This window comes from Dermacentor andersoni, chromosome 4, assembly GCF_023375885.2.
Source record: "Dermacentor andersoni chromosome 4, qqDerAnde1_hic_scaffold, whole genome shotgun sequence".
NCBI lineage: Eukaryota > Metazoa > Arthropoda > Arachnida > Ixodida > Ixodidae > Dermacentor > Dermacentor andersoni.
Window position 1 is genome coordinate 143,097,231 of NC_092817.1, and position 27,397 is coordinate 143,124,627.

Consider the following 27,397-nt stretch of genomic DNA (forward strand, 5'->3'; position numbering starts at 1 on the left):
TCTACGTGCCAGAACTTCGATATGGTTATGAGGCACGCCGTAGTGAGGGACTCCGGATTAATTTCGACTATGTGAGAGAGAGAGAGAGGGGGGGGGCTCTTTATTAGAAAAACAGAGAATTTTGCCGGCGCGTATATAACCGCTGGCATGCTACTTTGTATAGGGATGGGGAATGGGATTAAAAGATTCCAGAAAAGAGTGGGAGAAAAAGACGATAAAAGTAAATATGAAATGTCCGAGTGGACCTGATACTAATATTTACAGGTGACAGGGCGGGTAAATTTAGGCTTTTGTATAGGAAGTGTGCAATTTTTAAAGCTTTCCTATTAGACCAATTTCTATGTGGGTTCTTTCACGTGTACCCAATGCACGGTACACGGGCGTTCTTGCATTTCGTAGCCATCGAAATGCGGCCGCCGCGGCCGGGATTTGCCTGCGCGCCCTCGGTCTTATAGCAGCGCAATGCCAAAGCCACTGCGTCATCACGGCGGGTGTTTCGTACTTCACTCGAAATAGATGAATTGAACAAACTCTTTGGGGTGGCTCATCTACTGCGGCTGCAGGAAAGTGAATTCAGAAGTTTACCGCGGCAGTATTTGCAGCCAAATCTGCTCGCTTATGATTTTTTTTAATGCGTCGCATTCTACTCCCAAGTCCAGCCACTTTTTGGCGGGCGAGCCTATCTCCGTCTCGTTTTCGTGGGCCAATCCCGGCGATTGCCACAGGAGCGACTAGGTAGGCGGCGCTGATATTTAGTTTGTTTTCAATCTTGTATTTTGTCTTTGCAAACAGTCTGCCTTACTTATTACATATTTAAACACTACCGCCTATAACATCTACCAGGGGCGTGCGAATATTCGAAACATTCGAATAACGAATCGGATAGTCACTATTCGTAAATGTGAATATTTTTGAATACTTTTCGAACATTTCTGCACGTCACCTGCACCCAAATAAACATAAATTTGGAACTAAAGTGCTTTAAATTTTCACCCTTGCGGGCATAGTGTAGACATAAAGCATGAGAACTTGTGTAGTGTAGCAGGCTACGTCACTTAGGTAGCCATACTTTACAGTCTCTAGAATGATCATTCGCAGTCTCTGAAGAGCTCTGTGCGTGCAAAGAAACAGCTTGTTTGCTCCTTGTGCTCCATTCGTGCTTTTAATAAACAACGCATAATAGCGTACTATGTAATGACGTCAACTTGCTAACATATTAATTTTGACAACGGCTATTCATTATTCGAAAAGTATTCGATATTCGATTCGCTTATGGCACAATTCGATTCATATTGGATTCTGTCTCAAAAACATTATTCGCACACCCCTAACCTCTACATAACCATTCGCTACACAACAGTTACATTATTCATATACTACCGTTCCCTACAAATCAAGAATACATGCTTCGCGTTATGTGGACTTCAACTGCAGTTTAGCCTGCCTTTTTTTTTCATATTTCTCTTCTTTTGAGTACGTTCGAATAGATTAAGCAAATGCACCGCAGAAGTTCATAGTATCCGGTTACATTGCGTTCTCCGCGTGTTCGCTGAGCACTGAGATATCCGGGACTGTAGCAACCTCAGGATGGCTTCTGTTCCGCAATTTCCTAGCTTAATATATGGAATAGATCCGGTTCGTCGGTATGATCTAAGAAGGCCCGCCAAGTTCCCACGCGATGGGATACTCGGCTTTCGTCGAATTTATTCATTTTCGAACCGCGAACTTCTAGCAGGGTTAGTTTTCGACCTCGCTGTACGAGACTTGGAACTGGGTGCACACATCTTTCGCCGTATGATTCAGGTGCCACAAAGCGAAAATGATGTGTTTCGCGGCAGTATATCTCGTGAAACGATACAGTACACCGCTGAAGACCCGTGCCACCGCATAACGATACGGTGGGACGTGTTATAGCGTGAAACTTTTCTGGGATGAGCTTTTTATGCCATCTCACAAAGTGTACTGCAACTTCGTTCGCGTTGGCAGAAATAGCTTTAATTTTCATCGCCTCCAATGTATCATAATTTTCTTTCTACGGCTTGTCTTTTTTTTTTCTTCAATAACCTGCACGTGTATTTTTTTTCATTTCTTTTCTTTTACTAGAAAGCTTCTATTTCTGAATTTTTTTTTTCATGCCTTTATTACATGAACCTGTTTTTTTCTCGGCACGTGCTTGAAAGTTCTCGGGGAAGAACCCTCCCAGTCTACTTACAACGAAACAGAAAATGGCGACGCGTTTTCGAGTCGTATTGAGAGCCTCGGGACACGTACACTACGCTCAAAGCACTCACCAGGAGCCTTTCCTTTCCGCTTCTCTTAATTCGAGCTCCTGAGTATACGTCCTCAATTTAGACTCGTGTTTTTCGGCGGTCCGCTGCCGCTCATTGGTAACTGTCTGCGCAGCGAGAAAACGATTTCAAAGAAGGTGTCGTCGTCTTCAAGTTTCTCGCGCCAGCCTAGGGCTGCCTCGTCGCCTCTGCTTCGCGCTTTTTGCTGAAGTCTCTCGAGCGCTGACGAAGAGCGAACGTTAACTCTGAACCTGCTACTTGGCGCCCGCACTCTCTTTTCCTCTTCTTTTTTTCGCCTCCTGTCTTTTGCCCTGATTAGGAAGGTCCAGTGCCCTCCACATCTGTCCGTGTCGTGGGCTTTTTCAGCAGGATAAGTTCCCTCGTATCATTAGGGCCTCGTTAGAGTTTGCCAACCTCCGGTGAAATCTCAGTCCCAAGAATAAAGCAGTGTTAGGGCTCAGCTCTGTCAATACGTCCATTTAGCGCAGCACCGTCTTTCCACTATTCGCACTACTTCCTTTTTTTAAAAATATTTTTCACTTTATTGCTCAGTATACTTGAGAAAGGTACCAACATCGTCGCTACTACTGCCTTTCCTCGCTGTACTTTATCCCATGGTCACTTTAGTTTCGATCTTAGACGCGTTACAAGCGGGTTTCTCTTTGGCGAAGTCTGCTGTGAACTTTATCCCCCTTGAAATAGAAAGTGCGCCTGCACGGCCCTTCACCGTGCAGGCGTGCTTCACTTAATACGCTGCTACCTTCCAAATGACGAAAGATATACACGGATAAGGGTAACAAAGAATAACGCTCTTGGCGAAAACCTGCGTGCGTGCGTTAAAGGCCCCTGTCTGATAATCGTCCACGCGAAACTCGATCTTATCGGCTAATGCAGTAAAACTGGCGGGTCCCATTTATGTACGACACCAAATGCAAACGCACCGGCAGCACGATCTATTACCCTATAGATACTTTTGTCGCCTGTCTGCCGGATCTCCCTTGTATAGGGAGGACCACACAAAGCTCGACGATTACTAAAAGCTCGCAATTCTTTTATAACCCTTTATGTCTCATTGTCACTCTTTTTTTTTTCTTGCATTTTACCTTTTATTTCTTTAGCACTTCTTGCTGACAACTTTAACGGGATCTGCCGAGGCTACTGTGTGTGGTGACTTGGGGTCGCTCGGAGATACTCAAACGCATTCTTTGTTGCTGTCCTGTAGAGTACAGAGACGAACGCCCGTTCGTTATTGTGCTTGTTGCAGCGTTATTCTCGGACGCGTTATTCTCCCTACTTGGAAGCGACCTGTGGTATTTACTGCCGCTAGCTTGTGTCGACGTCTGTGGTCGTGCATACGCGAGCGGTGCCCCTCCCCCTATCTCCTTCGTACCGTTGTTGCCACACTACCTCCATTGTAAGGTAGCAAGCCGGATTATCTGTTTTTGTTGACCTTCCTACCTTTTCTTTCCCTCTCTCTATTTTTTTTTCACTTTGACGAAATGTCTGTGTGCCTTATGTTCTGTGCGTCAAAATTTCTCTCACTGCGCAATCGATTCTCTGTCCGTCAGTCGGTGTCGAATTTACGAGAATCTTCTGCAATTATCTAAATCGCCTGTTTGCTGAGGCGATAAGGTGGACGAATGAAGTAACCAGAACAGATGTCATGAAACCATATGCGTATATAAACACGGAGACTAGAAAACATGCGCGCACTTATCCCGCAGTACGATCTAAGGCGAACAGACATATGGTAATACATTATTTGCAGTCGTGAACACACGCCCCATCAAATCTTTAAGGCGCACACCTGCCAGTGTGTGCGTATGTAAAGGTGCCTGTAAATGCATGTATATCCGTACTGCACATACGCAGGGAGAGATCTATACGCCCGAACGTTCATAAGTGTATACCGCATCTACTGGAAAGTATGCCGCATTCGTGGAAAGCGTTCAGTCGAACTCCTCGGCTGCTGGTCAAGCATATTTTCCGAATATTTTATCGCCGACAGTCAATCAATCAGTCACTGTTGACAAGGTGGCACACAGTCTTTTACTGGAAAAATTATCTACGCTTGGAATCTGCAACAGCTTACTCAGATGGAATGAACAATTCATATCCGGGCGCACAGCTCACCTCTTACCAATGTGACTTCGGGAGTCCCTCAGGGCGCCTGTTTGTCCCCTTGGTTATAATTTCTAATCTATGTGAATAACTTACCTACTAGCATACATTGCAAACTATGGCTATTCGCAGACGACTGTGTAGTTTAAAACGCTGTTAACTCCTCTGACGATGTTCTTTGTCTGCAGCGTGATCTCGATACCATCTCGTCATGGCACGAAAAATGGCACATGCCCCTTAACTTATCTAAATGCAAATTAGCGAAGAGCACAGTCCCCTCCAATCCACTTACCACATTATCTCTGTCAACATCAGCGCCACTTCATCTTACAAGTACCTCCGTCGTCATACGACGTCATCGGTTTCTTGGGTAACTCACATCGAAACGATACTTCGTAAAGCTGCACGCTCACTTGGGTCTCTACGAAGAAACTTGGAAAACGCATCCCCAGAAGTTAAAAAGAAGCTAGCATACGTGACATTCGTCCGTCCTCAACTCGAATTTGCTTCTGCTGTCTGTCTCAAGATTACGTAGCCGCATCCTTGGAATCCGTCCAAAACCGAACCACCCGCTTCAACACCTCACAATATCGACGGTTCACTAGCGTCACTTCCTTGAAGCAAGCAATCTGTCTGCCAACACTGCAGTCAAGCCGCTTCATATCACGTCTTTCTTTGCTTCACTCCTTTTTTTTTTTTTTACAATCCACGTTCAACTCACCGCCTTCTTAAACCACCATTTCGAACTTACTCTCGCATAAGTCACAGCTCTGCCATACAACGTTTACCCGGCCGCTCAACAGCCACCACCACTTCCTTCTTCCCTAATCCAATCTTTTTTTGGAATGCGCTCCCTAACCACTTCGTTACCTGCATACTGAGCGCAAAAAAATTTCGCGAACACCTAACACATCACTTTCAATAACTTTCTGCTCCCAGTGTTCACCGTTTACATCACAAACCACTCTCTAGAGTCTGCCTCTACCAGACCCTTCCACCTTGTGTATTTTTTCGCGTATGTATGCCGTGTTGCTTCTCTACTTTTGTAATTTTTGTTTGAGTGTCTCAAGTTGTACAAATTCAACAACGTGTGTGGTTGTTGGCTTTATTTGTACTTTTATAACCACTTTTACACTTGTTCGAATTGCCCCCCCCCCCCCCCCACATTTCTGTAATGCCTTCGGGCCTTCAAGGTGGTAATAAATGGAATGAAACGTCCCTAAGAAGAACCTGCTGATCTTGGTACACTCGCAAGTGAGAATTGGTATAACTTACATATACAGCATGTTAAGGGTCGACCTCACGGTATTTGGCTGCGTACATGCAATAGGTTCGTTCAGTCAAAGGAACTGCGGCTTTAATAATAATAATAATAATAATAATAATAATAATAATAATAATAATAATAATAATAATAATAATAATAATAAATGATTTCCCTCTAAAATGCTGTGTTTCTGGTTTTTCAGTCTTAATTCTGTCTATATTACTCGCCTTTTCAACGTACCCCACATACACGCACTCTGTGAAGTTTATAGCACAGCTCAGACGACAGATTTTGCGTCCTGTATGAGATATCAGCAAATAACACTATCCCGTAAAAGGCCCGAGGGTATCTAAAGAACACATGCGAAGGAGTTACAACGCACAGACGAGGCCTCCGCGTTCTTGTTTCTTCGCGGGAGTGGGCACTGGCTTCGCGGTAAGCCTATAGACCGAGTGCACTCCGCTAGCCTTTTTAAAGAGAGCGTTCAGATGGCAACTGTAATAAAACGAGCGACGAGCACTCGGCCGGAAAGAAAGCGTAAGAGGATCTCCTTTATAAGCCGCGTGACAGGGAGTTACGTAAAGGCGGCGGCGTGTTTAAAAGAAACTTGAAATAAGCGTATATGTGGAACGAGGGGTTTTCGAAATGAGGGATCCTGAAGGAAGCCACTATAGGCTAAACATTTTTATTTTTATTTCGTTGGCTTCCCTTTTGGTATATAGCTCGACGCTGTTTCCCCTGCCCATCCTATCCTCGAGCTTCGCTTTATTTAGCTTACTTACTTCGCAGAGACATTTTGTCTTTTGCTCCACAGCGAGCGCACTCTTTCTTTGCGACAATTCGAGCGTACCGAAAGGAAGTGCAGTGTTTACCTTTTACGTCGAAGTCGTGGATGGAGCCGGCGCGGTCCCTCGAGGATTCTGTCGCTTCACAGGAACTCGTATAGTGTACGGTATATATATATATATATATATATAATATATACGCGCGACCTTGAGAGTCCATTTGCCGGGCGGCCGGGTCAGTACAGCGGTCTCAGTGGGTTCCGTGAGCCGCTACACCGAGTAGCTTTCAGTGCGAGTCTCTCCTGCATGGCGCTTTAAGAAGCACTATACTGCAACGGATGCATCTATGCTGCATGAAACCTGTTTATATATCCTTTACCAAAATAGATCTAGGCAGTCTGTAGAGAGAGAGAGAGAGAAAATGATAAATGAAAGGTAGGGAGGTTAACCAGGACTGAGCCCGGTTGGCTACCCTACACTGGGGAAAGGGAAAGGGGGACGGAAATATAGAAGGTCCACTGGACATATCAGTCGGTCACTCAGTCCGGATCACAGACGCTGACTCAATCCGGTCGCTGTCAAATATCGCAGCAGCGCTTTTGTGGCCTTTTGTAGCTGCGATATGCGAGGCCATGGTCCCAAGATCTTGTTCAAGGTGAACGGCTTTCGATCTAGCTGATTGAGAGCTGTGCAGAGGTCTTGCCTCTCATTTTCAAAAGATGGGCAGTAGCACAGTAGGTGTTCTATGGTTTCCTCGACACCGCAGGCATTGCACTCGGCGCTATCAGCCATTCCAATCAGAAATCAGTCTGTAGGCTGTCTATAGGCGGTCTATATAGACTGCTTGCAGACTGTATTGTCTTTCTATTAGCGGTGGCCGAATATCGACTTTATCGAATACGAACTGAAAACCAATAGTAAGTATCGAATATAACATCGGTTATCGAGTAGTCAAACGCAGACGCATATATATACAGCCGGAATATTAATTTATTTCTGCATAGTTAGGTACCAGGACTTCACTAACTAGTTAAAAAAAGACAGCTAACCAATGGAAGCAGCGTGATATTTCTTTTTGCTGACCATGTTTCGTAGCAGTGGCGGGCATTGGGACTTGAGCGATAATCGCCAACTCTATTGATATAATAATAAAATATCGTTTTTTTTTTAAATATTGACACAACGTGGCACTTTGTAATACAGCACTGCACGGGCTCGGGTCGGGTAAGCTATCTCTATTGCGGCCCGGGCCGGGATCGGCCAAGGAGCTTCGGGCTCGGGCCAGGCCCGGATCTCGCTCAGGCCCGTAATAGGCCTGGGTCTCCTTTAGGCCCGTAATAGGCTGAGTATGCTATTGGTGACTTTTGAAAACTGCCTACCAAATTGAAAAAACTTTATTTCCTCAGCGTTAGGCGGGGTGATTAGGCGTGGTTTCTTCAGGTGGGGCAGATGGCCGTCAATCGATAATTGATGGCGAGCTCTTCAGCTCGTTCTGTGGCCTGGAGTTGGGTGTCCAGGCTAGAACTGCGCAGCACGCCTCCCATGCTTCAGGTGAGGGAGAGGCCATCAGGTTAGGAGGAGGCTTGTGTTCCTCGCAGTCCCATATCATGTGATTCAGTGTCGCTAGTTCCCCACAGAATCTACAGAGTGGGCTCAGCCCAGTGGACAGCGATGCACAGCCTGTGCTACGGCCGAGGAGGAGAAACGCGCTCACCTCTTCCTCCCTCTCCTTAACGCGCGCTCACTTTGCCGCCGCTCCTCGCTCCCACTGTATATACCTATCTTTTGATCACGTGCTCTCCAACATCGGGCAAGCTGGAGGACGGCACAACTATTCTGCAAGTATAGCACAGGCTTTCATATCGCACGTTGACGCACGAGCGTAATGCGTTGAATGTATATTATTTTCTTTTTCATTTTACCTTTTCATTTATCAGCAACAACGCCAGACGAAATCCTAACACAGTCAAAACTATCATTAGAAAATGTCCTGTGCCGCGGATGGTGTCTTCCCAATTACCGAGAATTGTACCAGGCTTCGCTTACGCTCGAGGGCTAACGGGCCGAACCGGACCGGGTCGGGCCGGGCCCAAATGTTTCGGGCCCGGGCCGGGTACGGGTCAGCTTTGAAGCTACCGAGGCGGGCTTGGACGGGCCGCCGCATAGCACTTTCGGTCTCGGGGCGGGCCTGGGTGTAAAAAAAAAAAAAAAGGCTCGTGCAGTGCTCTACTTTGTAATTGCAGAATGCCGGTACTTAAGCATAATGTGTTGCTAGAACTATTGTGCGTAGCACTAGTTCTGAGAAATTCGTACTTTGTGCCTTGAAATTCGTTGATGTTTCGAACAATTTTTTCGCACATTTCCCGATCAGCAGCCAGTGCGTGCGTGCATGCGTGCGTGCCAGGCTCTCAGTCTACGCAAGGACGGGTATAGGCGGAAAGGAAACGGACACACAGGGAAGGCGGCGTCACACAGAGTCAAGTGCGCACGTGTCCAGAAGGTACTCATCTTGTGCGGGCGTGGATCGAGGAGGCGAGTCCGCCCTTCGACGTTGTGTCAGAAGGGGTCTCAGCCGACGCGCCACCTCTCCGGGTGCCTCCCGACGCATAGCCGCGCTATTCACTTTCTGTTGCGTGCGCGGACGCCTTAACGAGCACTTTTCACGCGCCCTCGCCTTTCACGCTTCCACAAAAAAGCACCTCGGGAAATGTCTCGCGCCGGCAGTTCAAAGCACGAGCACTTCGGCGTAGGTGCAGTCGAGCTCCCGCTGACCACTTGCAACGCATGAACTCGGACCGGACGATCCTTGACGATTGTCTTCCACAATGCCCGCAAATCGCCTGCGCTTCAGGCCTGGAGGCTCTAATCTCGGCCTTTCAGCGCTGAGTTGGCGTACTTCGTCAGCGAAACAAAGCGTAAAGCGGTATGTACCGCGCACGAAGTTAGAAGGCTTCCCGAACTTTTGAGTTTTTCGAAGCGCCTCAATCCGCCTCTCAGCATCCAAGTGGCAACCTTTGTCGCACTGCCGCGTGGCGTTGTTCGCATTCTTTCTTTTTATTTCTCTCCCTTTCTTGGCTAATTGCTTCACCATTTTCTCACTCGTGGCCACAGAGGTGACCTCATCTCAGCAGTATGCTGCTGTTTCTGCGGCATACACGGGGCTCGAGGGTCTTTCTTTCGTTCTTCCTTTCTTTCTTTCTTTCTTTCTTTCTTTCTTTCTTTCTTTCTTTAGGAGAGGTGTTTTCTTCAGTTAATTTTTTCTGACGTTCAGGAGGCTTATCACGTGGCGTAATTTTCGATTCTCAGAAGCTGTCGTTGTTTACTTTCTTTTTTAATACTAAAGGCCGGTTATGACTGTAGCGTGGCGTCAGTGTAAAGGACAACTGAAACATATTTTCCAGGTCGTATAAACTCTACCACGCGCTTGTTGCGCGTAAAAAATACACTTAGAAAATATACTTAGAAAATATGAGATATCTTAATGCGGTAGGCCAAGGTCGGCCTCAGAATGCCCGATCTGGCGTCATCGACTTTATCTTGACATTATGGCGGAGCGCAAAATTTGCTGACGGCGTGTAACAGTAGACCAGGTATAGTGACTCTGCTCATAAAAACAATGTCTTGCACGAGAGTACTCCGCCCGCGCGTGGTAGCTGCAGTTACCGCAGGAACAGTCCGAGTTAATGTACCATGACGTCATGACGCCTCGTGATTACGGAAACCAGGGGTGTACGCCATTGTGAGTCAAGCAGAGTGTGTGCGAGTGTGTGTGTGTGCGCGCATGTGCGTGCGTGTGTGTGTGTGTTCCGATGACCCGAAGAAGAGAACGGGCACCTTTCTTTATTCTTTTCGTGCAGCTCAGGAGGGCCGTGAAGTTCTGTATAAAATAAGCATATGGGGGCTCTTTTCCTATAGATCTTCTTCGGCTATGCAAACGAACGTGAAACGGTTCGAACCGGTCTGCACCGTTATTTTTGCGCTCCGTGATTGAACCAGAACGGGACCGTTTTCGCCGAACCGGAACGAATATCGGAACGAAAGATGTTTCAGTTGTACGCTTCCTTTTTCTTCCCAGAAGGAAAGTACGCTTCCGGAGCGCCCCGACGCTAGCTCGTCGTGGTCGTGTGAACGGCGGTGCGTGTTGTCTCCGGCGGCACGCCGCTCGCGCTTCGCCGCTATAGTGGCTTGGGACTTCAGGCTACGCCAATTTAGATGAGGTCTTGTCCGTACCGATGCTGTCCTTGATAACGACGCAAAAAAGACATGTATTTCTACGTGCTTTGTGAGTTTCCCCACTGCCCAAAGTCCAAGCGGCGAGTTTCCATGTTAACCGGACGCAAACGCACCGAGAAAGTTTGGTGCCTGCAAAAGCTGTACATAATTCGAGTCGTCCTTATTGGTACGCGACTGAAGCAGTGATTATACTGAAGGCTGTATACAGGATATATTTACAAACGCAATGGCAGCGCTGGCCAATGTAGCTCGCGGCTCGAGCAAAGGGCCATTTCGCCGCTTTCTTCGTCGGGCGACCGTGCTCATCTTTGAAGAGGCGAACGCACGTAGCATTATCCCCGGTGACAGAAGTGCTGTCCCGGTGTATGTAAGGCTGTGTTCCAATACTCGCCGTAGACGGCTAAGTGGACAGCGGCCATCTTTTAAGTCTCGTTCCAATTCTCACGAAGACGCCAAAGTAGACAACTTCGCGAAGACAGCATCTAAGTCAGAAACGATGCAGGCTACTTTCCTGTCCAAACAAGATGGCGACTGAGCAGGACGCTTGAAAAGCCATGGAGGAAGGAAAAAAGATAGGAGGGAGCATACCGCAACGCGATTGAAGCCGACCTGGCGGCCCAACACGTGATCGCACGTCAAAGTGCGCGGCTGGTTTTACTGTTCCTGCTCTGCATGCAGAGCCACGGCACGACAGCCGAACAAGTGCATAGCTGGCATAGCTACTGGAAACTGCCATAGCTATACTGGGAACCAAACGTCTCAGCAAATCTCGATTCTTGCTCCGTGATCTCGACGTAAGAGATCACGTGTTGGGCCACCGCTGTGGCTTCACGGAGCGTTCGCTTGCCAAGGCTGCGTGACGTAATGCATGCTGCCTCCTATATTTTTCCTTCCTCCATGTGGAAAGCTGACAGGGAGGTTGTCTGCGCACAACGAAACGTATATACGCTGTCCTGCGCCCTTAATGTGAGCTACCTCGCGTTTTTCATATGTTCGCAGGCGCAAATACTTCAAATACAGAAATAATCTTTGCTTTTCTCAACTTTTTCTTGTCGCCGCGCGGTGGTGTCACGTGCTTCGTAAGAGTCAGCCGTTCCATATGTCTTCCAGACGGCCCGAAACGCGTTCCATTACGTGGCCTCGAAGCTGCCTCCGGCTGTCTCCTGAGCTGCCTGCGTAGAGTGTCTCCGATGCTGGCCGGAATTGGGACGCACCCTAAATATCGGTGGCAAAGTAAGAATGGTAGGGTTGACGTCGTGCGACATGCGTGACGTCACGTAGCTGTGGTGCAGATGAGGCAATGTGGGAGCGACGGAGACGATGTCGTGTATGACGGGAGTCACGGCACAGGGTACTCGGTACAATAATAGCGATGGTCACGGGGCACCACTGAATGTTACATGAATATTACAAACAAAACGTGATTGCCCCGGTTACTGGCAAAGTTGAGGTAAAAAATATAGGATAAATTGTTCATTGCAATCTTGTCCTATTTGTCTCGAATGAATGTCAAACTGACTTTGAAAGCATTAGAAAGTGAACTAAGGAACATACATAACGTTAAGGAACGTATAGAATAAGTGGTGAGCAAAACTTTTTTTTTTTATCTGCCCGTTTGAGGAGTAAGAAGTTGAGACTTCCGTGTGCTCGTTCGTTAACGGATATTGCCGTAGAAACTTCATGAATTCCCGGCCACGGCGGCCGCATTTCGATGGGGGCGAAATGCGAAAACACCCATGCACTTAGATTTAGGTGCACGTTAAAGAACCCCAGGCGGTCGAAATTTCCGGAGTCCTCCACTACGGCGTGCCTCATAATTAGAAAGTGGTTTTGGCACGTAAAACCCCATAATTAAAAAAAAAAACTTCATGAGTACACGTAGTGCAAGAAAAGGTTTCTAATATTTTGCATGTTCAGTGTGAAGTATTTTCTATCTTTTGACTTCAGATGCCGCGGAGGGAAAGAAAGTCGCGTGATAACCATTTTGCATCTCCCATTAGCTCTAGCTGCTTAAATGTAAACCAAGTGTGCATACACAGGCCTTATTACTTTCACCTTTCGCTTTTCACCATTGCTGTTCCTTTATACTTATATCTTATGTAAGTTTTCACGCTGTTTAAGAACCTGAAATCTGTGTAATGTTACTTAGTATTAATTTTGTGCTGGATGTTATATTAACCTTTTGTAATTTATTTTGATATATCTGTATTGAGTGTATGTAATATAGCAACTGCATATCACTTGTCCTAAAACAACGAATAATTTCAATTCTAGTAGTTATTTATCATTGCAGTGTGCTAGCTAGTTGACAGTGCTATTTTTTTTCTGTTATAACATTTTAAAATGACGATGGTGTATTTACTTTTGTGCTACGTGTAAGCTATTCGCTGTTGCCATAATTTTAGCGGAGCAAGAGCCTCTGTCAGGCCTCGGTGCCTTTTGCTCTTGTCACCGTTTCTGTAAAGATACACAAAAAAAAAACATATTTCTTTCTTTCTTTCTTTCTTTCTTTCTTTCTTTCTTTCTTTCTTTCTTTCTTTCTTTCTTTCTAAGGAATCGCGTTTTCCGCACGTTGACCTCTCTCTTTCCTATCAGTAAAATATCTCTCTTCCGCATGTGTTTATGCGAGCCATAATATTGGTGAGGTGCCGAGTAAAGACATTTAGCATTGTAGTTACTTCAATATGCCGTCTTAACGCTCTTAGAGTCCACAGAAAGTTTCGTAAGTCATTTATCTTTGCTGGGAATTTTCACCAATCGTTGACTGATATTAAGGTGTGTCTGAGGGTGTGTGGGGGGGGGGGGGGGGGGGGTTAAATGGCGGGGCTTCTGTACTTCGGGCTTTCTTTTTCTTTTGATCCAATAATTTACGCGCAATTTGGTAATCGTACACTCCATTAATTACGCCCCTGCTGTCGATGGCAGCGCCACTGCTGTGCAGAAATTGAAGAAAACTGATCACACGCTTTTACACACCCTAGAGCAATACTTACTTCATCAATGTCGGCGCGGCGATATTAATCGTTGCGCTGCTTATGTTGTTGTTCCGGCGTTTATTAAACGCATTGGAACGCCAAATAATTAAGAGCGTTGGAATTGCTACCTGAAATTAATAAGCGAGTGTCATCACGTATCACAGACATGCGCTTCAGGCGGACACTCGGACTGCAGGGCACACTCTTTCCTTCCCGTCTTCCATCCCCTCTGTCTCTTCCCCTTCAACACTGTGTTATTGAGTCTTTTCTTCCGCCTTCATATTGTCACAGTGAATAGCGCTAAGGACGCTGTTTAATTTGGATCCCGTCACTGTAGTATCTTTTTCATCGTCATGAAACCAGTGTTGCCTTTAATTCATTCAACGAGTGTTTAGACGTCATGCTTCCCTGTTTTCACGGGCGACGAGTCATCAACTTTCCGCTGGTTTATTTCCATTTCATCTCTCATGTTGTTTGATCCTTGTTGCCTTTCTATTTAAAAGTATGTCGATCTCCCTTGTTCTTTTTTTTTTTTTTTTCTACAGCGCAGCTGTTGTAGCCTCATTTGGTGGGGATATATCCTGCGCGCGCGCGCGCGGTGCTCACACAAAAATGTGGGCCGGTCCCGGAGACGATGCGTAGCAACAGGAAGCGCACAATGCGCTGCCTCTCCGAGAGACACATGACACCATCAGGCGACATCGTCGCTTGACGGAAGACGTCACCGCGCGACAGCACGCTTGACGTGATGGCGTCATCAGATTACGTCATCAGGCGATATCATCCCGTGACGATGCCGTTATTCTCGTATATTCGAATTGCACTCCCAAGCTATCGTGCCTGCAGCTTGCGTGTAAGTCGTACTTTAGGAATTTTCTGAAGCAATTTTGAGAAATTCAATTACTTCAATAACGCACTTGCGCTTTGCGGATGGCCTAGGAATTGTGCCCCACTCCCGCAGACGTGCGGGAGTGCAGCACACTTCTGTGCTGCACATCTGTGCTGCAGCACACTGCAGCACAGATGTTGCGCGCGTGCCGTACGTGGGCACACAACGTATGTATCTGCCCTTGATGCGTGGGCCGTAATCGACGTTAGGGCAAACACTGTCCAAAAAACCCTACCTCCACCTAGCGGCTGCGGCCACTCAGACAAAACCTCGCCAACTGGAAATGGGCGCTGTCTTTGAGTGTCCGCGTAGCAGAAATATGTATTCTCGCATATTCGAATTGCAGGCCGAAGCCATCGTGTCTGCAGCTTGTGCGCAAGTTGCACTTTACGAATTCTTTGATGCGATTTACTCTGAAAAACTGACTTAGTTCAATAAGGCTCTTGCGCTTGGTGGAGAACCCTGACGAATGAGCAGGTATATGCTGCACTTCCACGTGCGTGTGCGTGCGCATGACGTACGTCACTTGTGGTGGTGGTGCTTGCCTAACGCCGGCAGAGCTTCGCTGTACATCCACTTTCGCAGAGTAAAATGGAAGGGTAGCTTTTTTTTTTTTTTTTTTCAGAAGCTTGCATGTACTCACCGTCGTGTCACTCGTCAGATGTCATCCTTTTTGAAAAATCTTGAGGGCGAAAGCACACGCATCGATGTCGCGGCGCTTTCGAACGACTGCTTACATTGTTTATTTTCTTTTTTTCCGCCTGGGCTGCCGTCGCTTTGAATGAGTCATGATACTTGCGCACTCTGCACTCGTGTAGGCTGCGGATAAATGGAAGCTCTTATCAATTGCGCCCCGTGGAGTTTCGTGTGCTCTGCCTGGACTCTGCCTCTTTGGTTATTACAGCGAAGCTGTATGTGGCTAGGGTCCCGTGCATTCTTGTTATCCGTGAACAAAAACTATCGTTATCAATGGTTCATACCCCGTACGCATTCATGCTCCCGTAAGCAAGCAAAAAATGCAATGGCTCATAGCCCCGTAAGGCAGAGGCTATAGACAAGCACTTAGCAATGTGGAGCGAACAGTGCTTAAATTCTTTCTAATCACGCATGCAACGCGCAGAACCGCATGTCGAAAGCTGCCATCATCAATGGAAGATACACCCGTGAGCAAGCAAAAAATGCAATAACTCATAGTCACGTAAGGTTCATGGCTCCTCACTTTGCGTGAATGAGCTGCGATGACACTACCCGTGTTGTCGTTGTCGGGGATTTCAATGTGGATGTGTCGGTACCGAAAAGGGAGCGGTTTACGCGTTCCGTGCTGCAGACCTTGCGATGCCACACCGACCCGGCCCAACCGACCACACAGCGGCGTAAGTGCATCGATTTGACATTATCAAAGAATGTGATTGCAGTTGCGAGTGAAATAATGACCACCCATCAAGACAATAAATGAGTTCGTACCTTTGTTCAAAATTATGTATCACCTGCGTATCGTGTGCTGAAGAGCTTCGCTGGTCAAACACCTTCACAGTGTGGATTGGCTCATGATTGCTTACAAGGTTTCTTTCTTTCTTTTTCTTTCTGCAAGGGCATTAAGTGTCCCTTATTTCCATCGTTTTCATTGTCACGTTATTCGCTCACAATTTTCCTTTTTTTTTATGCCGCGGTAGCTTTTCTTAAGCTTCGTTTTCTATGCAATGCACGTATAATAAGTAAACCTCCCGCATCCTCTATTCAGGGAAATAACTGAAGCTTCCTCTTATTTTTCGTGTGCGCGTTTTTTTTTTTTTTTTTCTGTAGAAATCGACTTTACCTTTGTTTATTTGTTTATTGTCTTGAGAAAAAAATCGAATTCGAATTAGAAGCGTTTTCCACTCGCTCCTCCTATCGCACTCTCGCGCTGTGCATGCATGCGGCCCTGTCGCGACGCGAAGCGAAATACCGTTGCGCGCTGATATGATCGATGATTGTCGAAGCGCCACCGCACTTTAAAAGCGTGCGCGGGTTTAAAGAAAAGCTGGGTTTGCAGCGCGGCGTTCGAGAGTGAGCGATGGAAAAACACCTGTATTAAAAGCAGCTCCGCGGATCAGCTGCATGCAGCTTTCGCACGCCACTCCAACATTCCGAAAGAAGCAGATGTTGTACACTTGTCGAGATAGATGTCGCCGTTTTGTGGCTCCGCGAGCTGCTCTTTTTTTCTTTTCTTAGTCTTCGTGAGAGTCGGCGGTCTTTATAGAGAGTATCAGATGCCAGTTGGTCCGCTCCCAAGTCCACGTATACTATGTGACGCCTGCGGTTAAAAGGATATTCCACATCTGTCGTCATGGCCACGTGCGGCGGTGGCTAAAAGTGCCGGAGCTAGATCTATAGTATGCGCACGCAAATACCCAGAAGTGGGGACGGGAGTATGTTGCCTCTATGTGCTAGTTCGTAAAACACCCCACGCGTAATGCGCAGGTTGTGAGTTTGGCTTCCACCTGCGGCAAGTTATTTTCCAGTCCACTTTCACTTCCGCTTTCCTTAGTATGTATATATAATGTTTCAATAAATATAAGTTATTTTTCTCCTATGCTTTTTATGGCTTCATTGTGAGTTTGGGCAGATGCGTGCGTGCGTGGCGTTCACGTTTTTATTCGATCATCTCGTATAAAATACGTGCGGAACCGAGATGACTAATTCGAAAGCTCATGATCGTATGACTCTTCTCCCCTGCTCTTTAAACTAATGCCGTCTGGAATAACGGATACAAATAACTAACTTCTGCTCTGCTGACGATGAACGTGCGCGCGCGGTTAATCCGTTGGCCGCCCTGTACCTGCAGGTGCGATACCGAGACGATGCTTCAGCCGCCCGCGGAATGGTACGAACGTTGTCTTGTCTGCGATCACTACCCGAGTGAAGAAGAAAACTACAGCGTGAAGAGAGTGAAAGTTATGCCATGGTATAGCAGATTGAAAATGAGTCGCAGGAAGACGGAGATTCGAATTTAACAGCGAGTGAGCGAGGTTGCAGGATAACCAGGATACTTGAGAAGAAATTCAGGACCGCGCAACGAGCGATGGAACGCGATATGGTAGGTGTAACGTTGAGACAAGAACGTGGGGAGGTACGGATTAGAGAGCAAACAAATGTAACCCATATTCTAGTTCAGATTAATGGAAAGAAGTGCGTTATGTAATGAGATGTGTTTTGTGCTATGAATTCATCTAAATATTTTTTTTTCTCATCAGGTAACTTCATTTTCTTCCGACGGCGTTGCTGTTTGTAGTGCCGACTGCTGTAAAAGAAATTGCATTGCCGAGCTGCTCTTTGATGCGTATTTTTAGAACTGCCGTCTCCTTGTACTTCAAGGAAAATAAACTTCAGTTGATTTGGTTTAGTTTGAACTGGAGAGGGGCAAGCCGCGTAATGTGGTGTATTATGTGTATTCGGCATGGCACACGGTCAGCGACTGCGCAACGAATTATTAATTAATTTGATTTATTTGATATTTTATTTATTGCAGTTAATTTCATCACATGCTACGTACTGCAGCATCGGGGCGTTGCCAAGTTGCTCGCGCAGCATTTTCTTCATCTCCTTCCATGGGTAGATGTTTATAAAAAAAGAAGCAGAAATGGTGCCGAGGGAATAGAAGCGCAGTTGATAACTGCAAATAATTACGTGCTTTATTGAGATTTGGAAATTTACAGACGTAGGATGGAGTCTCACGGCACAAGAGATGCTTGGCTGTAGATCACTGGGAGGGACGTTCTTCCTGCAGCGGACATAAAGTAGTAAGGTGATGACAGAGATTATGGTTGCGGTGGTCGTGGTGGAAGTTCTGGTGACGATGACGGTTGTCAGCGAACGAAAGCAGCCTTATAGTGCGGAGCAAAGGACTTCCCTGTAGGGCCGGTGAGTTCTTGTAGCATGACTCGTTCTTCTTTTCCTTTTAATGCGAAAACATTATATGTCTTCATAGTCCGGTGGCGTCACCAAAACATGCTACCGGAAATGGCCGATGGCGCGAAGCCTAAAAGAAATTATGTAAAATCTCCTTAAAGGTTATCTTGATGATGCGTAAGCATCTCGTAGTAACAACGTGGTGTTGAGCGCGCACACTCCAAACTGCCGGTAATCCTAGCACTGCTCAGCGTCTGCGCTCGTCTTGGTGCCATTGCGGCAAATGCGACAGCGCTGCGGCGACACGAACTGGTGCGGAAGGCGTCGCAACGTGAATTGATGAGGCAAGCAAACTACTCCAGGTGGCGGCGTCAGCTGCGGTGGCGACGTTCCGATCTGGTGGCGACGTTCCCGAAGCCACGGCTGCTCCACAGTTCTGGCTTACTGAAGCTGTGCCTAGTGCGTGCCTGATTGCACACGTCACGTAGTCGCAGGGACGCGCTCGTGCCACTCACTGCTCACTGTAAAATAATTTACACCCTTAAAAAGTTAAAAAGGGTGTAAATGAGTCTGTAACTCACACCATTAGGGTGTCGGTTATACAACTCACACCCTAAGAGCATGAGTTATAGACACATGTACGCCCTTTCTCCCTTTTAAGGGCGTAAATTATTTTACAGTGCTCGCGCGTTCGACGTCGTCTTCTTCCACAGCTGGCTGGCTCACCTTGAAAGCGATCGTCTTACGCGAACGAGGGACGGACGGACGCACGGACAGCCTTCTTGTTAGGTAACCACAGAAACGTTTCGCATTTAAAACACGTCGAGAAATTCTCCGATTAACGTCAGGTTTCTCAGTGTCTTACACAATCCGGAATCGTGTCTTCCATATATGCAAAAGCTCGCGCAACACTTTTGTTGATGTGCGGGTCGTCGTCGTCATCGCCTTCTTTCACGGGCTAACGATCCTTGAATACGAAATGGCACCGCTGCGCTCCGCGTATCCATTTCTTGGCTGATCCCCCAATCCAGTATACGTGACAGGAAACAACTGCAACAACATTCTCGACGCCAGATTATGAGTGTATAAAATGAGGTGTACCACTGCCATTATGTCTCATTAGGAACGCCGTGCAAGTTTACAACGTGCACAACGACGTGCGGATGAATATATCTTTAGCGAAAACATTTCACCAGAGCGACCACAATGATTTCGCGCTTCCACACGTAAGCTGTCTTAAGTGTATCTGCTGAATGTTTTCCTTTCTTTTTCTTCCTAACCTCTTCCCCCTCCCCCAGTGTAGGGTAGCAAACCAGGTGCAACCTGATTAACCTTCCTGCCTTTTCTTTCCTTTTTCTCTTTCTCCTGGAACACTGGCTTCTGACTGGCGTTTCCTTTCTTTGCCCACTGTTGATCGGTCTATAACACGCGTCATGTTCAATACCTAACCCATCCAGTAAAATATTCCTTGCATGGGTGCTGGTTTGCCCAGATATTTCTTCAGGCGAGCAGCGTGAGAAGACTCAATACGAAGGGCAGGGAGAACGGACACATGGCTGTGTTCTTGCCTTCGTATTAAGTATTTTAGCGCGGCTCGCTTCGGGAGTGGAATACCGGCTCGCCCAGCGAACCATCCTTCAGATATTTCGGCGACTAAATTGAGCTGCGCAGGCCGTGCAATGCGTGCAGCAGGTTACGCGGAAGCGGGCGCAGTGAAAAGGGCAAACGTATGGGCGAGGATGACAGGCGGTGCAGGTGTGCGTGCTATCAGACCGGAAAATTCGCCGGAATAGAATGGAGTTGACCGGTGCACGACGGGAGTCATTCGAGGTCGCCGAAGGAAGCATTTCGTACTGCAGTGTACACGAGATATTAAAATTTAAATTCTGGCGTTTCACGCGCCAAAAACCAACGATCTCATTATGAGCCACGTGGTATTCGCGGAGACTCTGGCTTAATTTTGACCACCCGGAGCTCCTTAAATAACGTACGCCTAAGTTTAAGTTCGCGGGCATTTTTTTTTTTTTTGCATTTCGCCCCCATCGAAATGCAGCCGTCGAGATCGAACCCGCGACCTCAATTAGCGGCGCAATGCCGTCGCCACTACGCTAACGTGGCGATTGGACATGAAAGATAATGCAAAATGTGTATGCATGCGTTGGCGACACTTTAGGAATCACATTTACGGCGACTAAACCGGTTGCAGCCTCTCGTATCAAAAAGCAGTTTCATCGCGGTGATAAAGAGAGAGAGACGCTTGCAAGATAATCCTTTATAGCTGCTGCTTACGAATGTTGCGAGTTCTAGAGAAACCCTCAGGCAACCTCCACGCATGTGCCTGAAGCAACAACGGAGCCTGTGTTAATTAGGTCGCTAGGCTTTGCCGTGCGGACAGTGGGCGGAAAGACGACGTATGAATGGACATGTGGAGAGGTGAACGATCCCGTAACAGCCGCCGTTGTAATGAAATATACGGGCTTCTATGTCCCCAAGTTACGCTTAACGTAATTTTAATGTATAAGCATTCTTTGACGGGTACCCCGGCGAAATCTGTCCATCCTGTGACGCCTTATATATCTACAAAATAAATGCATAATTGGTCGAGCTAACACATGTAATCGTTATAAGAGTGTAATAGTAGATGATTGGCGTTGTTAGAACAAAAAAAAAAAAAAACAAGAATACCTCTGACCGGGTTTCGTACCATAGATCGCAGCGTGGAAGGCAGATGTCGGTCTCTATGTGAGCTACACACACACACACACACACACACACACACACACACACACACACACACACACACACACACACACACACACACACACACACACACACACACACACGCACACGCGCACACACACACACACACACACACACACACACACACACACACACACACACACACACACACACACACACACACACACAAATATGGTTACGTCAGCGTCGCCGCATCAAAGTTATAATAAAAAAGAAGAAGTTAACACGCGTAATTGTTTTAATCTCATAATAGTAAATTATTGGTATATAGCGTTAGAAAAAAAATGAGAAAGCTGGTTAAGTCGCCGTCGCCGCGATAAGGTCGTAATAAAAAGGGAAGGTAAAGAAGTTAGCACACATGATCGTTATAATAGTGTTTATAACCTGGGGGCATTTAAGAAGCCTCCGTATTAAAACCGCGCTGAATTCCAATGATCAGCCTGTGCTTCTGAGCAAATGCAGCGAAACGTTTGCTGTAATTTTTCCTCGTAATACATCATATGTGTGACAGGGCATCCGATTTGCCTCATTTTGCGTCGGATACCGTATCTCAACACAGGCGTCTCTGCGCGAACGTGCAGCACTCAAAACGTGCTACGCAGTGAATTCTCGCCGTGGGCGCGCCTGTAGATGCGTAGTCTACGCACCGCATAAAAGTTTTATACTTTCTATTAGTCTGATCCCTAAACGTGAAAGCATGATACAACACGTAAATTGTTCCAATAAAAATATTCGAAACAAGGCGAAGCAGTCATGGGCGCTTAATATACAAATATGTTTTCTCATGATTTTCATTTCACTTCAGTTAACATGTGGTGTCATACGTTATTCACCATTACTGTGTGTGTGTATGTTTTGCATTGATCTTCGCCTTTACAGTCCGAGTGTGTGAGAGTACAAATGCTTGTTAGTAGCGGCCGGCATTTCGCGGTACTCCTATATTCCCGCATTTTCTTCCCTTTCTTTCTATCTTTCTTTCTTTCTTTCGTTCTTTCTTTCTTCCTTTCTTTCTTTCTTTCTTTCTTTCTCTTGAAATCTCCCGAAAAGTGGCCTAAATTTTTCTGCTGGTATCTCGGTAATTGGAAGTTGTATTTCGCCAAGAGCGCAGTCGTTTCTGGATTCCTAGAAAGTAAGTTGAAAGGAAAAAGCTCAGCGCTTGTGTCGTCGTTTCTTTCTTCGTCTCCTGTCTGTCGCGCCGCCTTCTGAATCGGAACACCAACTGGCCAAGCATTTGATCCTTCTGCAGTTAGCACTCGCTTTTCTTATAGTTTTGGTACTGCGATTCGTTGCACACAACTATTGTGCCTCCACTTCACACTGCATGCTGGGGTATGGAATGGTTTCGCATTCCGTTTCGTTTTAGACTGCTCGCTCTGAATAAAGTGCTCGCAGTGAAGAGCTTCAACTACTTCACATCCAGAGCACGGAATCTGGCTAAACATAACGGCGAATAGCAAATGCCACAAAATTATATTAAATAGAATTAGGAATAAACGGTGCTTTGAATATAGTTACCCATGGATGACGTTCCACCGTCCTTGTTATAATAAATGGTAAATAAATAATAAATAGATTCCGACTCGTCTATGGGGCTTTTCTTTGCCAAAGACACCTGGCAAGAAAGCGCTCATCTAGGCAGCTTTACGTGCATGCATGTCGAGGCCGGCTTTCGCAGCAGATTTGTTGGCATTACTGTGTTTTGCATCTTGCGCCGAAGAGTAAGTGCCGGTCGTGTACTGTTGTAAACTCGCAACATGGTGTACCAAAAAAAAAAACAAAAAGAAACAGTAACATTGGCAGGAAAGCACCGGTCCACATTATGTGGAGCCCCGAGAATTTCTTTGATTTACTGTTTCGTTTGGTTGCCGAACATGTTGGGCTGCGTTGGGCGGTAGTGATTGTCGGTAATTACTTATTAAATGGAACCCAGTGGACGCGTGTTAACGTGCCGGGGATTATCGCCTCGCCCATTACAATGCCCTTTCTTCTCGTCGTCCTCACTTTTACTTTGCACTATACAATTTCGCTGAAGGAAAATGTAATCCCGCCTTGTTGGCATCTGAGACGCCGTGTGTCGGACCGCTGCCGGCAATTTTACGGGGTCGTATAGCGCAGTATCCAAACACTGGTTAAAGAAGAAGCGATATTCAGGATTCGCCGTCGCCGTACCCCCCTCCCCCCGCTAATCTAGAAATACTGTGGGACCTAGTCGATACGTTTCTGTTTGTAACGTTCTCCGGCCTCTTACCCTCAGAAACGCCGGTCCCGTTTACCAGAGGGTCACGTGTATTCATTTCCCGTTTGTTACCGCTCCCTTACCGGTTGCTATGTTAAAACACTGCGATGGCACACTACCGCTTCAGCGTCATTTTCGGTTGGTGGCGCCTATGAACAACCACGGCCGTGGCTCTCGATACCTTGCATGTTTACATCGATGTACACGGCTGCTCGGAAAGTGTAAAATGACTTTCAGTGTTCGATGAGGCTACTATCATCAGAGATTCGACCCAAGCGCCAGTTTAATATCACAAGCTTCATTTATTGTGACTCACGGCTACGACCGCTCTGAAAAAAATGTGTTTAACGTTGAATGTAACCGTAACCAGCTATAGTGAGTTTTATTTGTGGATATTTCAATAGTTTCTTGACTCTCAACTCCTGAAATAAAGGTTTGTATGAGGGTAGCATTCTGTTCCATTTGTAGCGCTGCCGAATGCACCATCGCCTGTTACGCTTTCCCGGATCATGCGTTCTGTTCCCGTGGTCCCATAAATCCGTATCAATTAATGTCGGCGTAGTCCTACTTTGTTACATATTGTTACTCTAACTATTTCGAGCTGCCTGAGCGTTGTCAAACTACCAGTCGAAAATGTTCCATAAGTAATAACGTTTTCGACGAACTTCGCGTGAAACTCGATCTGCTGCCTGTGCCTGAAGCCGAGCTGTGCGTAACGATTCCTGTAGTTACGAGCTCCTCGGTGCTAATCGTATGCATCCCGTCTCGTACGCAGGGCCTGCGTTGACACTCGGGCCTCGGCCCGGACGCCCCGGGAGCTTCTCTACGGGGACGACGACGAGGACTGCTGCGACGTTGCCTCGCTACCGTGAGTGTGAACGCCCCCCTATGTCGCTGCCGTTGCTTATAGCTTGACTTGTCGTTGTCTTCAGCTGCGCCGGTGACGCTCGCAGGCGCCGAGATAACGAGGCTGGTAACCTTGTGGGAAGTAGACGTGCAGCAGCGGGCGATCGTATGTGTGTGGGAAGCATCTTTTAAGCTGCGGGAAGCAGACGCTGATTGCATGCCGCTGGGGCCGTTCTGAATCATATAGTTAGCTTATGAGCAGCGACTGCAGTTTGTTAGCAGTTTTGTTTGTTGGTTCTGTTGCAGGCTCGGGAATATACTTGCCTAGATCTACACGGCTTTAGCGTTGGCAATGTTTACTGCGTATTAATTAACTAATTAATTAATGTCTACTACAGCCCCTTAGCAGTGCTATCGCAGGGATGGGTGCATCGAGAGTGAAGAAAGAGTATAATTACAAATCAACATGTAAGCGAATAGCGCTGTTGAAATTACAAATAAAGGAGAACATTCTAGGGCGTTCAGGAATTCTTTCAAGGGTAATTAAGATATTTTCAGGTATTTGATACCGTAACCCACAGTGCGCGTGAGGAAAGAATTGTGCTCAAATATAAGTAGATCCGACGATGAAAGACATGTTTAGTACATGACGGCTTCTTGTGGATGACAGCCTAGCACGCGTCAAACAGTTGTTTGGGAAATCATGCCGGAGTGAGTCGAAAAGACTCTGCAGGAGTGTCAGGGATGCAATATCGCGTCGTTTAGAAAGAGGAGTCATACCAACGGGTGCCTGATGAGAAGACGGGGAAAAAATCGTCATCAAAACTGAGAGTTGGGCGAGTTGGTGCGGTTCCGTATTAACGAAAAAATGCGCGAAAAAGACGTAGACGAGAAAAGAGAAACGACAAACACAGGCGTAACTCGCAACTAACAGTTCATTTCCAAAGAAACAAGATTGTGAAAACCGATTTTTGATAAAACTGAGATTTTGTACAGGCACGGAGCGCAAAAAAAAAAAAAAAACGGGGGGGGGGGGGGATAACGGAAGCCTTTTACATGTTTTTGGAGGGTGACGGATGCATCAGTCAACCCTCGATAGCATTGTCACAGGCAGAAGTGTCTTACCTTCGGGATTTTCTGCAAATCAGTTCTTGATTGGCCAGCTTCGCTGTTGCCACGTGTATGTTATTTTAGTTTTCTCGTGCACACTTGATAGGGTGCTTGTTCTCCTTTCAGCATTGTTTCTTACTTATTCTGTTTCTTTGTAAATAAACCGTTAGTTGCGAGTAGCGCCCGTGTCTGTCATTTCTCCTTTCTCGTCTACGTCTTTTTCGCGCACTTTTTCGTTGAGATGAAAAGTTCGTGTTGTAGTGCCGGTAGATGAAGCGAATAGCGGGAGCTATTAGAAACAGCATGCATTCGACCGAAGAGCCCTAGTCGACGGACAGTATGCTCTTCATGCTTTCCCAGAGAAAGAGAGAGAGAGAAAGAGAGACGTTTTGCGTTCGTAACAATTTCAAGCGCATGCACCTTTGGCGACTTCTGATTATTGATGCAAGAACATCAAATGGCCCATTGAGCGAAAAGCGACGTCGTCTTTCCAGCCACGTCATCGAGTCACGTGACATGCACGCTTCGACGGAGCAGGGCGGGCGAAAGGGTTACACTTGATGATGCGCTGGCGCGCCAGATGTTGCATGAGGGGAGAGGGCATCGTTGCGACGCCACGTCACCGTCTCTCTCGGAAGCCTGTGTTATCCGCGCGCTCCTTGACCGCGCAAGCTCTCGCCTGCGTTCTAACTTCACCTCGGTAATCGGTATAAAGAACAATACATTCGAAAGCAAAAACGTTGGCGGCAGCGAGTTTCGAACCTACGACCCAACGTCAGAAGCCGAGTGCCTTGCCCACCGGGCTAAATTGGCCAGGCGTCTCATCGTGCTCGCTTGCCCGCGCGAAGTTCATAACTCGAAGGACCGCTTAGCGGCGTTCAAGTGGACGTTAATGCTTTGTCATTCACAAATCATAAGAAGTGTTTAGGTGTCCTCGGATTTCTTTTGTTTATTTTAATGGCTTAAATAAATGATCCAGTTCCACGCATTCTATGATACGTTTGTATGGGCATCCTGTACAGGTGGAATAAATTATCTAAGGGCCGCAATGCAACGTATTATATAGGCGTGGATGGGAACTTTACGAGCTCCTCTCTGTACGCTTCTGTTTCTTTTTTTTTTTCTCACTCTTTCTCTCATCTTTAGTGAACCAGCCGCTTCGACACGTCCTCTCTTCAAAAAGTTACGTGCAGAACAAGGGAATGGAAGGGAAGCGGGTGACGAGTGCTTAATCGGAGCACAGCATGCGTGCCAGAGGGCGTGCTTATTTATTTATTTATTTATTTATTTATTTATTTATTTATTTATTTTAGACTACCGAGTAGCTGCGTGCACGCGGCATCGTCACTAAGGTATACGGCTGATCACGCGCCGTGTTATGTAGTGATGCGTGACTGCTAGCTAATAAACCCTAACGACCCGAGCCTCCCGCATTGTGCACATGTAATTACACGGGAAAGTAGAAATCGTGTTTCTCGGCAACCGCAGCACCAAGTTTGATGAGGTTTGTTGCATTTGAAAAAAAAGGACGTAAAATCGAGTGACGGTTGGTAGCGAATTTTTTGTTTAGGTCGTGAATTGCGTCGTGAATCGCGTTTGCAAGTCAGTCACTCAGCAATGGAAAACGATATCATAATTCTGTAACTTGCATGTTATAGTACATCTAAAGCGGACAAAATTCGTGCATTATACATGGCGCTCAAATTGACCACTAATCTGTGAGTGGGACTTTTGGGAAGCCATTGTAAACAATGTAACTAATTCACGTAAGATATAAATTGATGCACCAAATGTTTCCTCTTCGGATGCTCTAACGGACGCAGTTTACAGAACTGCGATATCTGTTCTTAGTGACGAGCTAGGAACTTGCAATCTTCGTGCGTATTTCTTTTTTTCAGATGTACCATTTCAAAGGTACCATAAAATTCCGGCCCTAAATCAAAATTCCGCTTCTAAGAGTCACTGGAATTTAATTTATTTTTTTTCTCAAATGCAAGAA

The 27,397-nt window shown here is 46.6% G+C and overlaps 1 protein-coding gene across 9 annotated transcripts in view; it reads left to right on the forward strand.

Moving 5' to 3' along the window:
- Window positions 1–27,397, forward strand: part of LOC126537859 (uncharacterized) — a 681,751-nt gene that overhangs the window by 422,717 nt on the left and 231,637 nt on the right. For all 9 annotated transcript variants that reach the window (XM_055074489.2, XM_055074488.2, XM_055074492.2 and 6 more), the window contains exon 3: window positions 24,218–24,310. In XM_055074489.2, coding sequence (XP_054930464.1) covers window positions 24,218–24,310 — 93 coding nt within the window. The remainder of the gene's footprint in view (window positions 1–24,217; window positions 24,311–27,397) is intronic.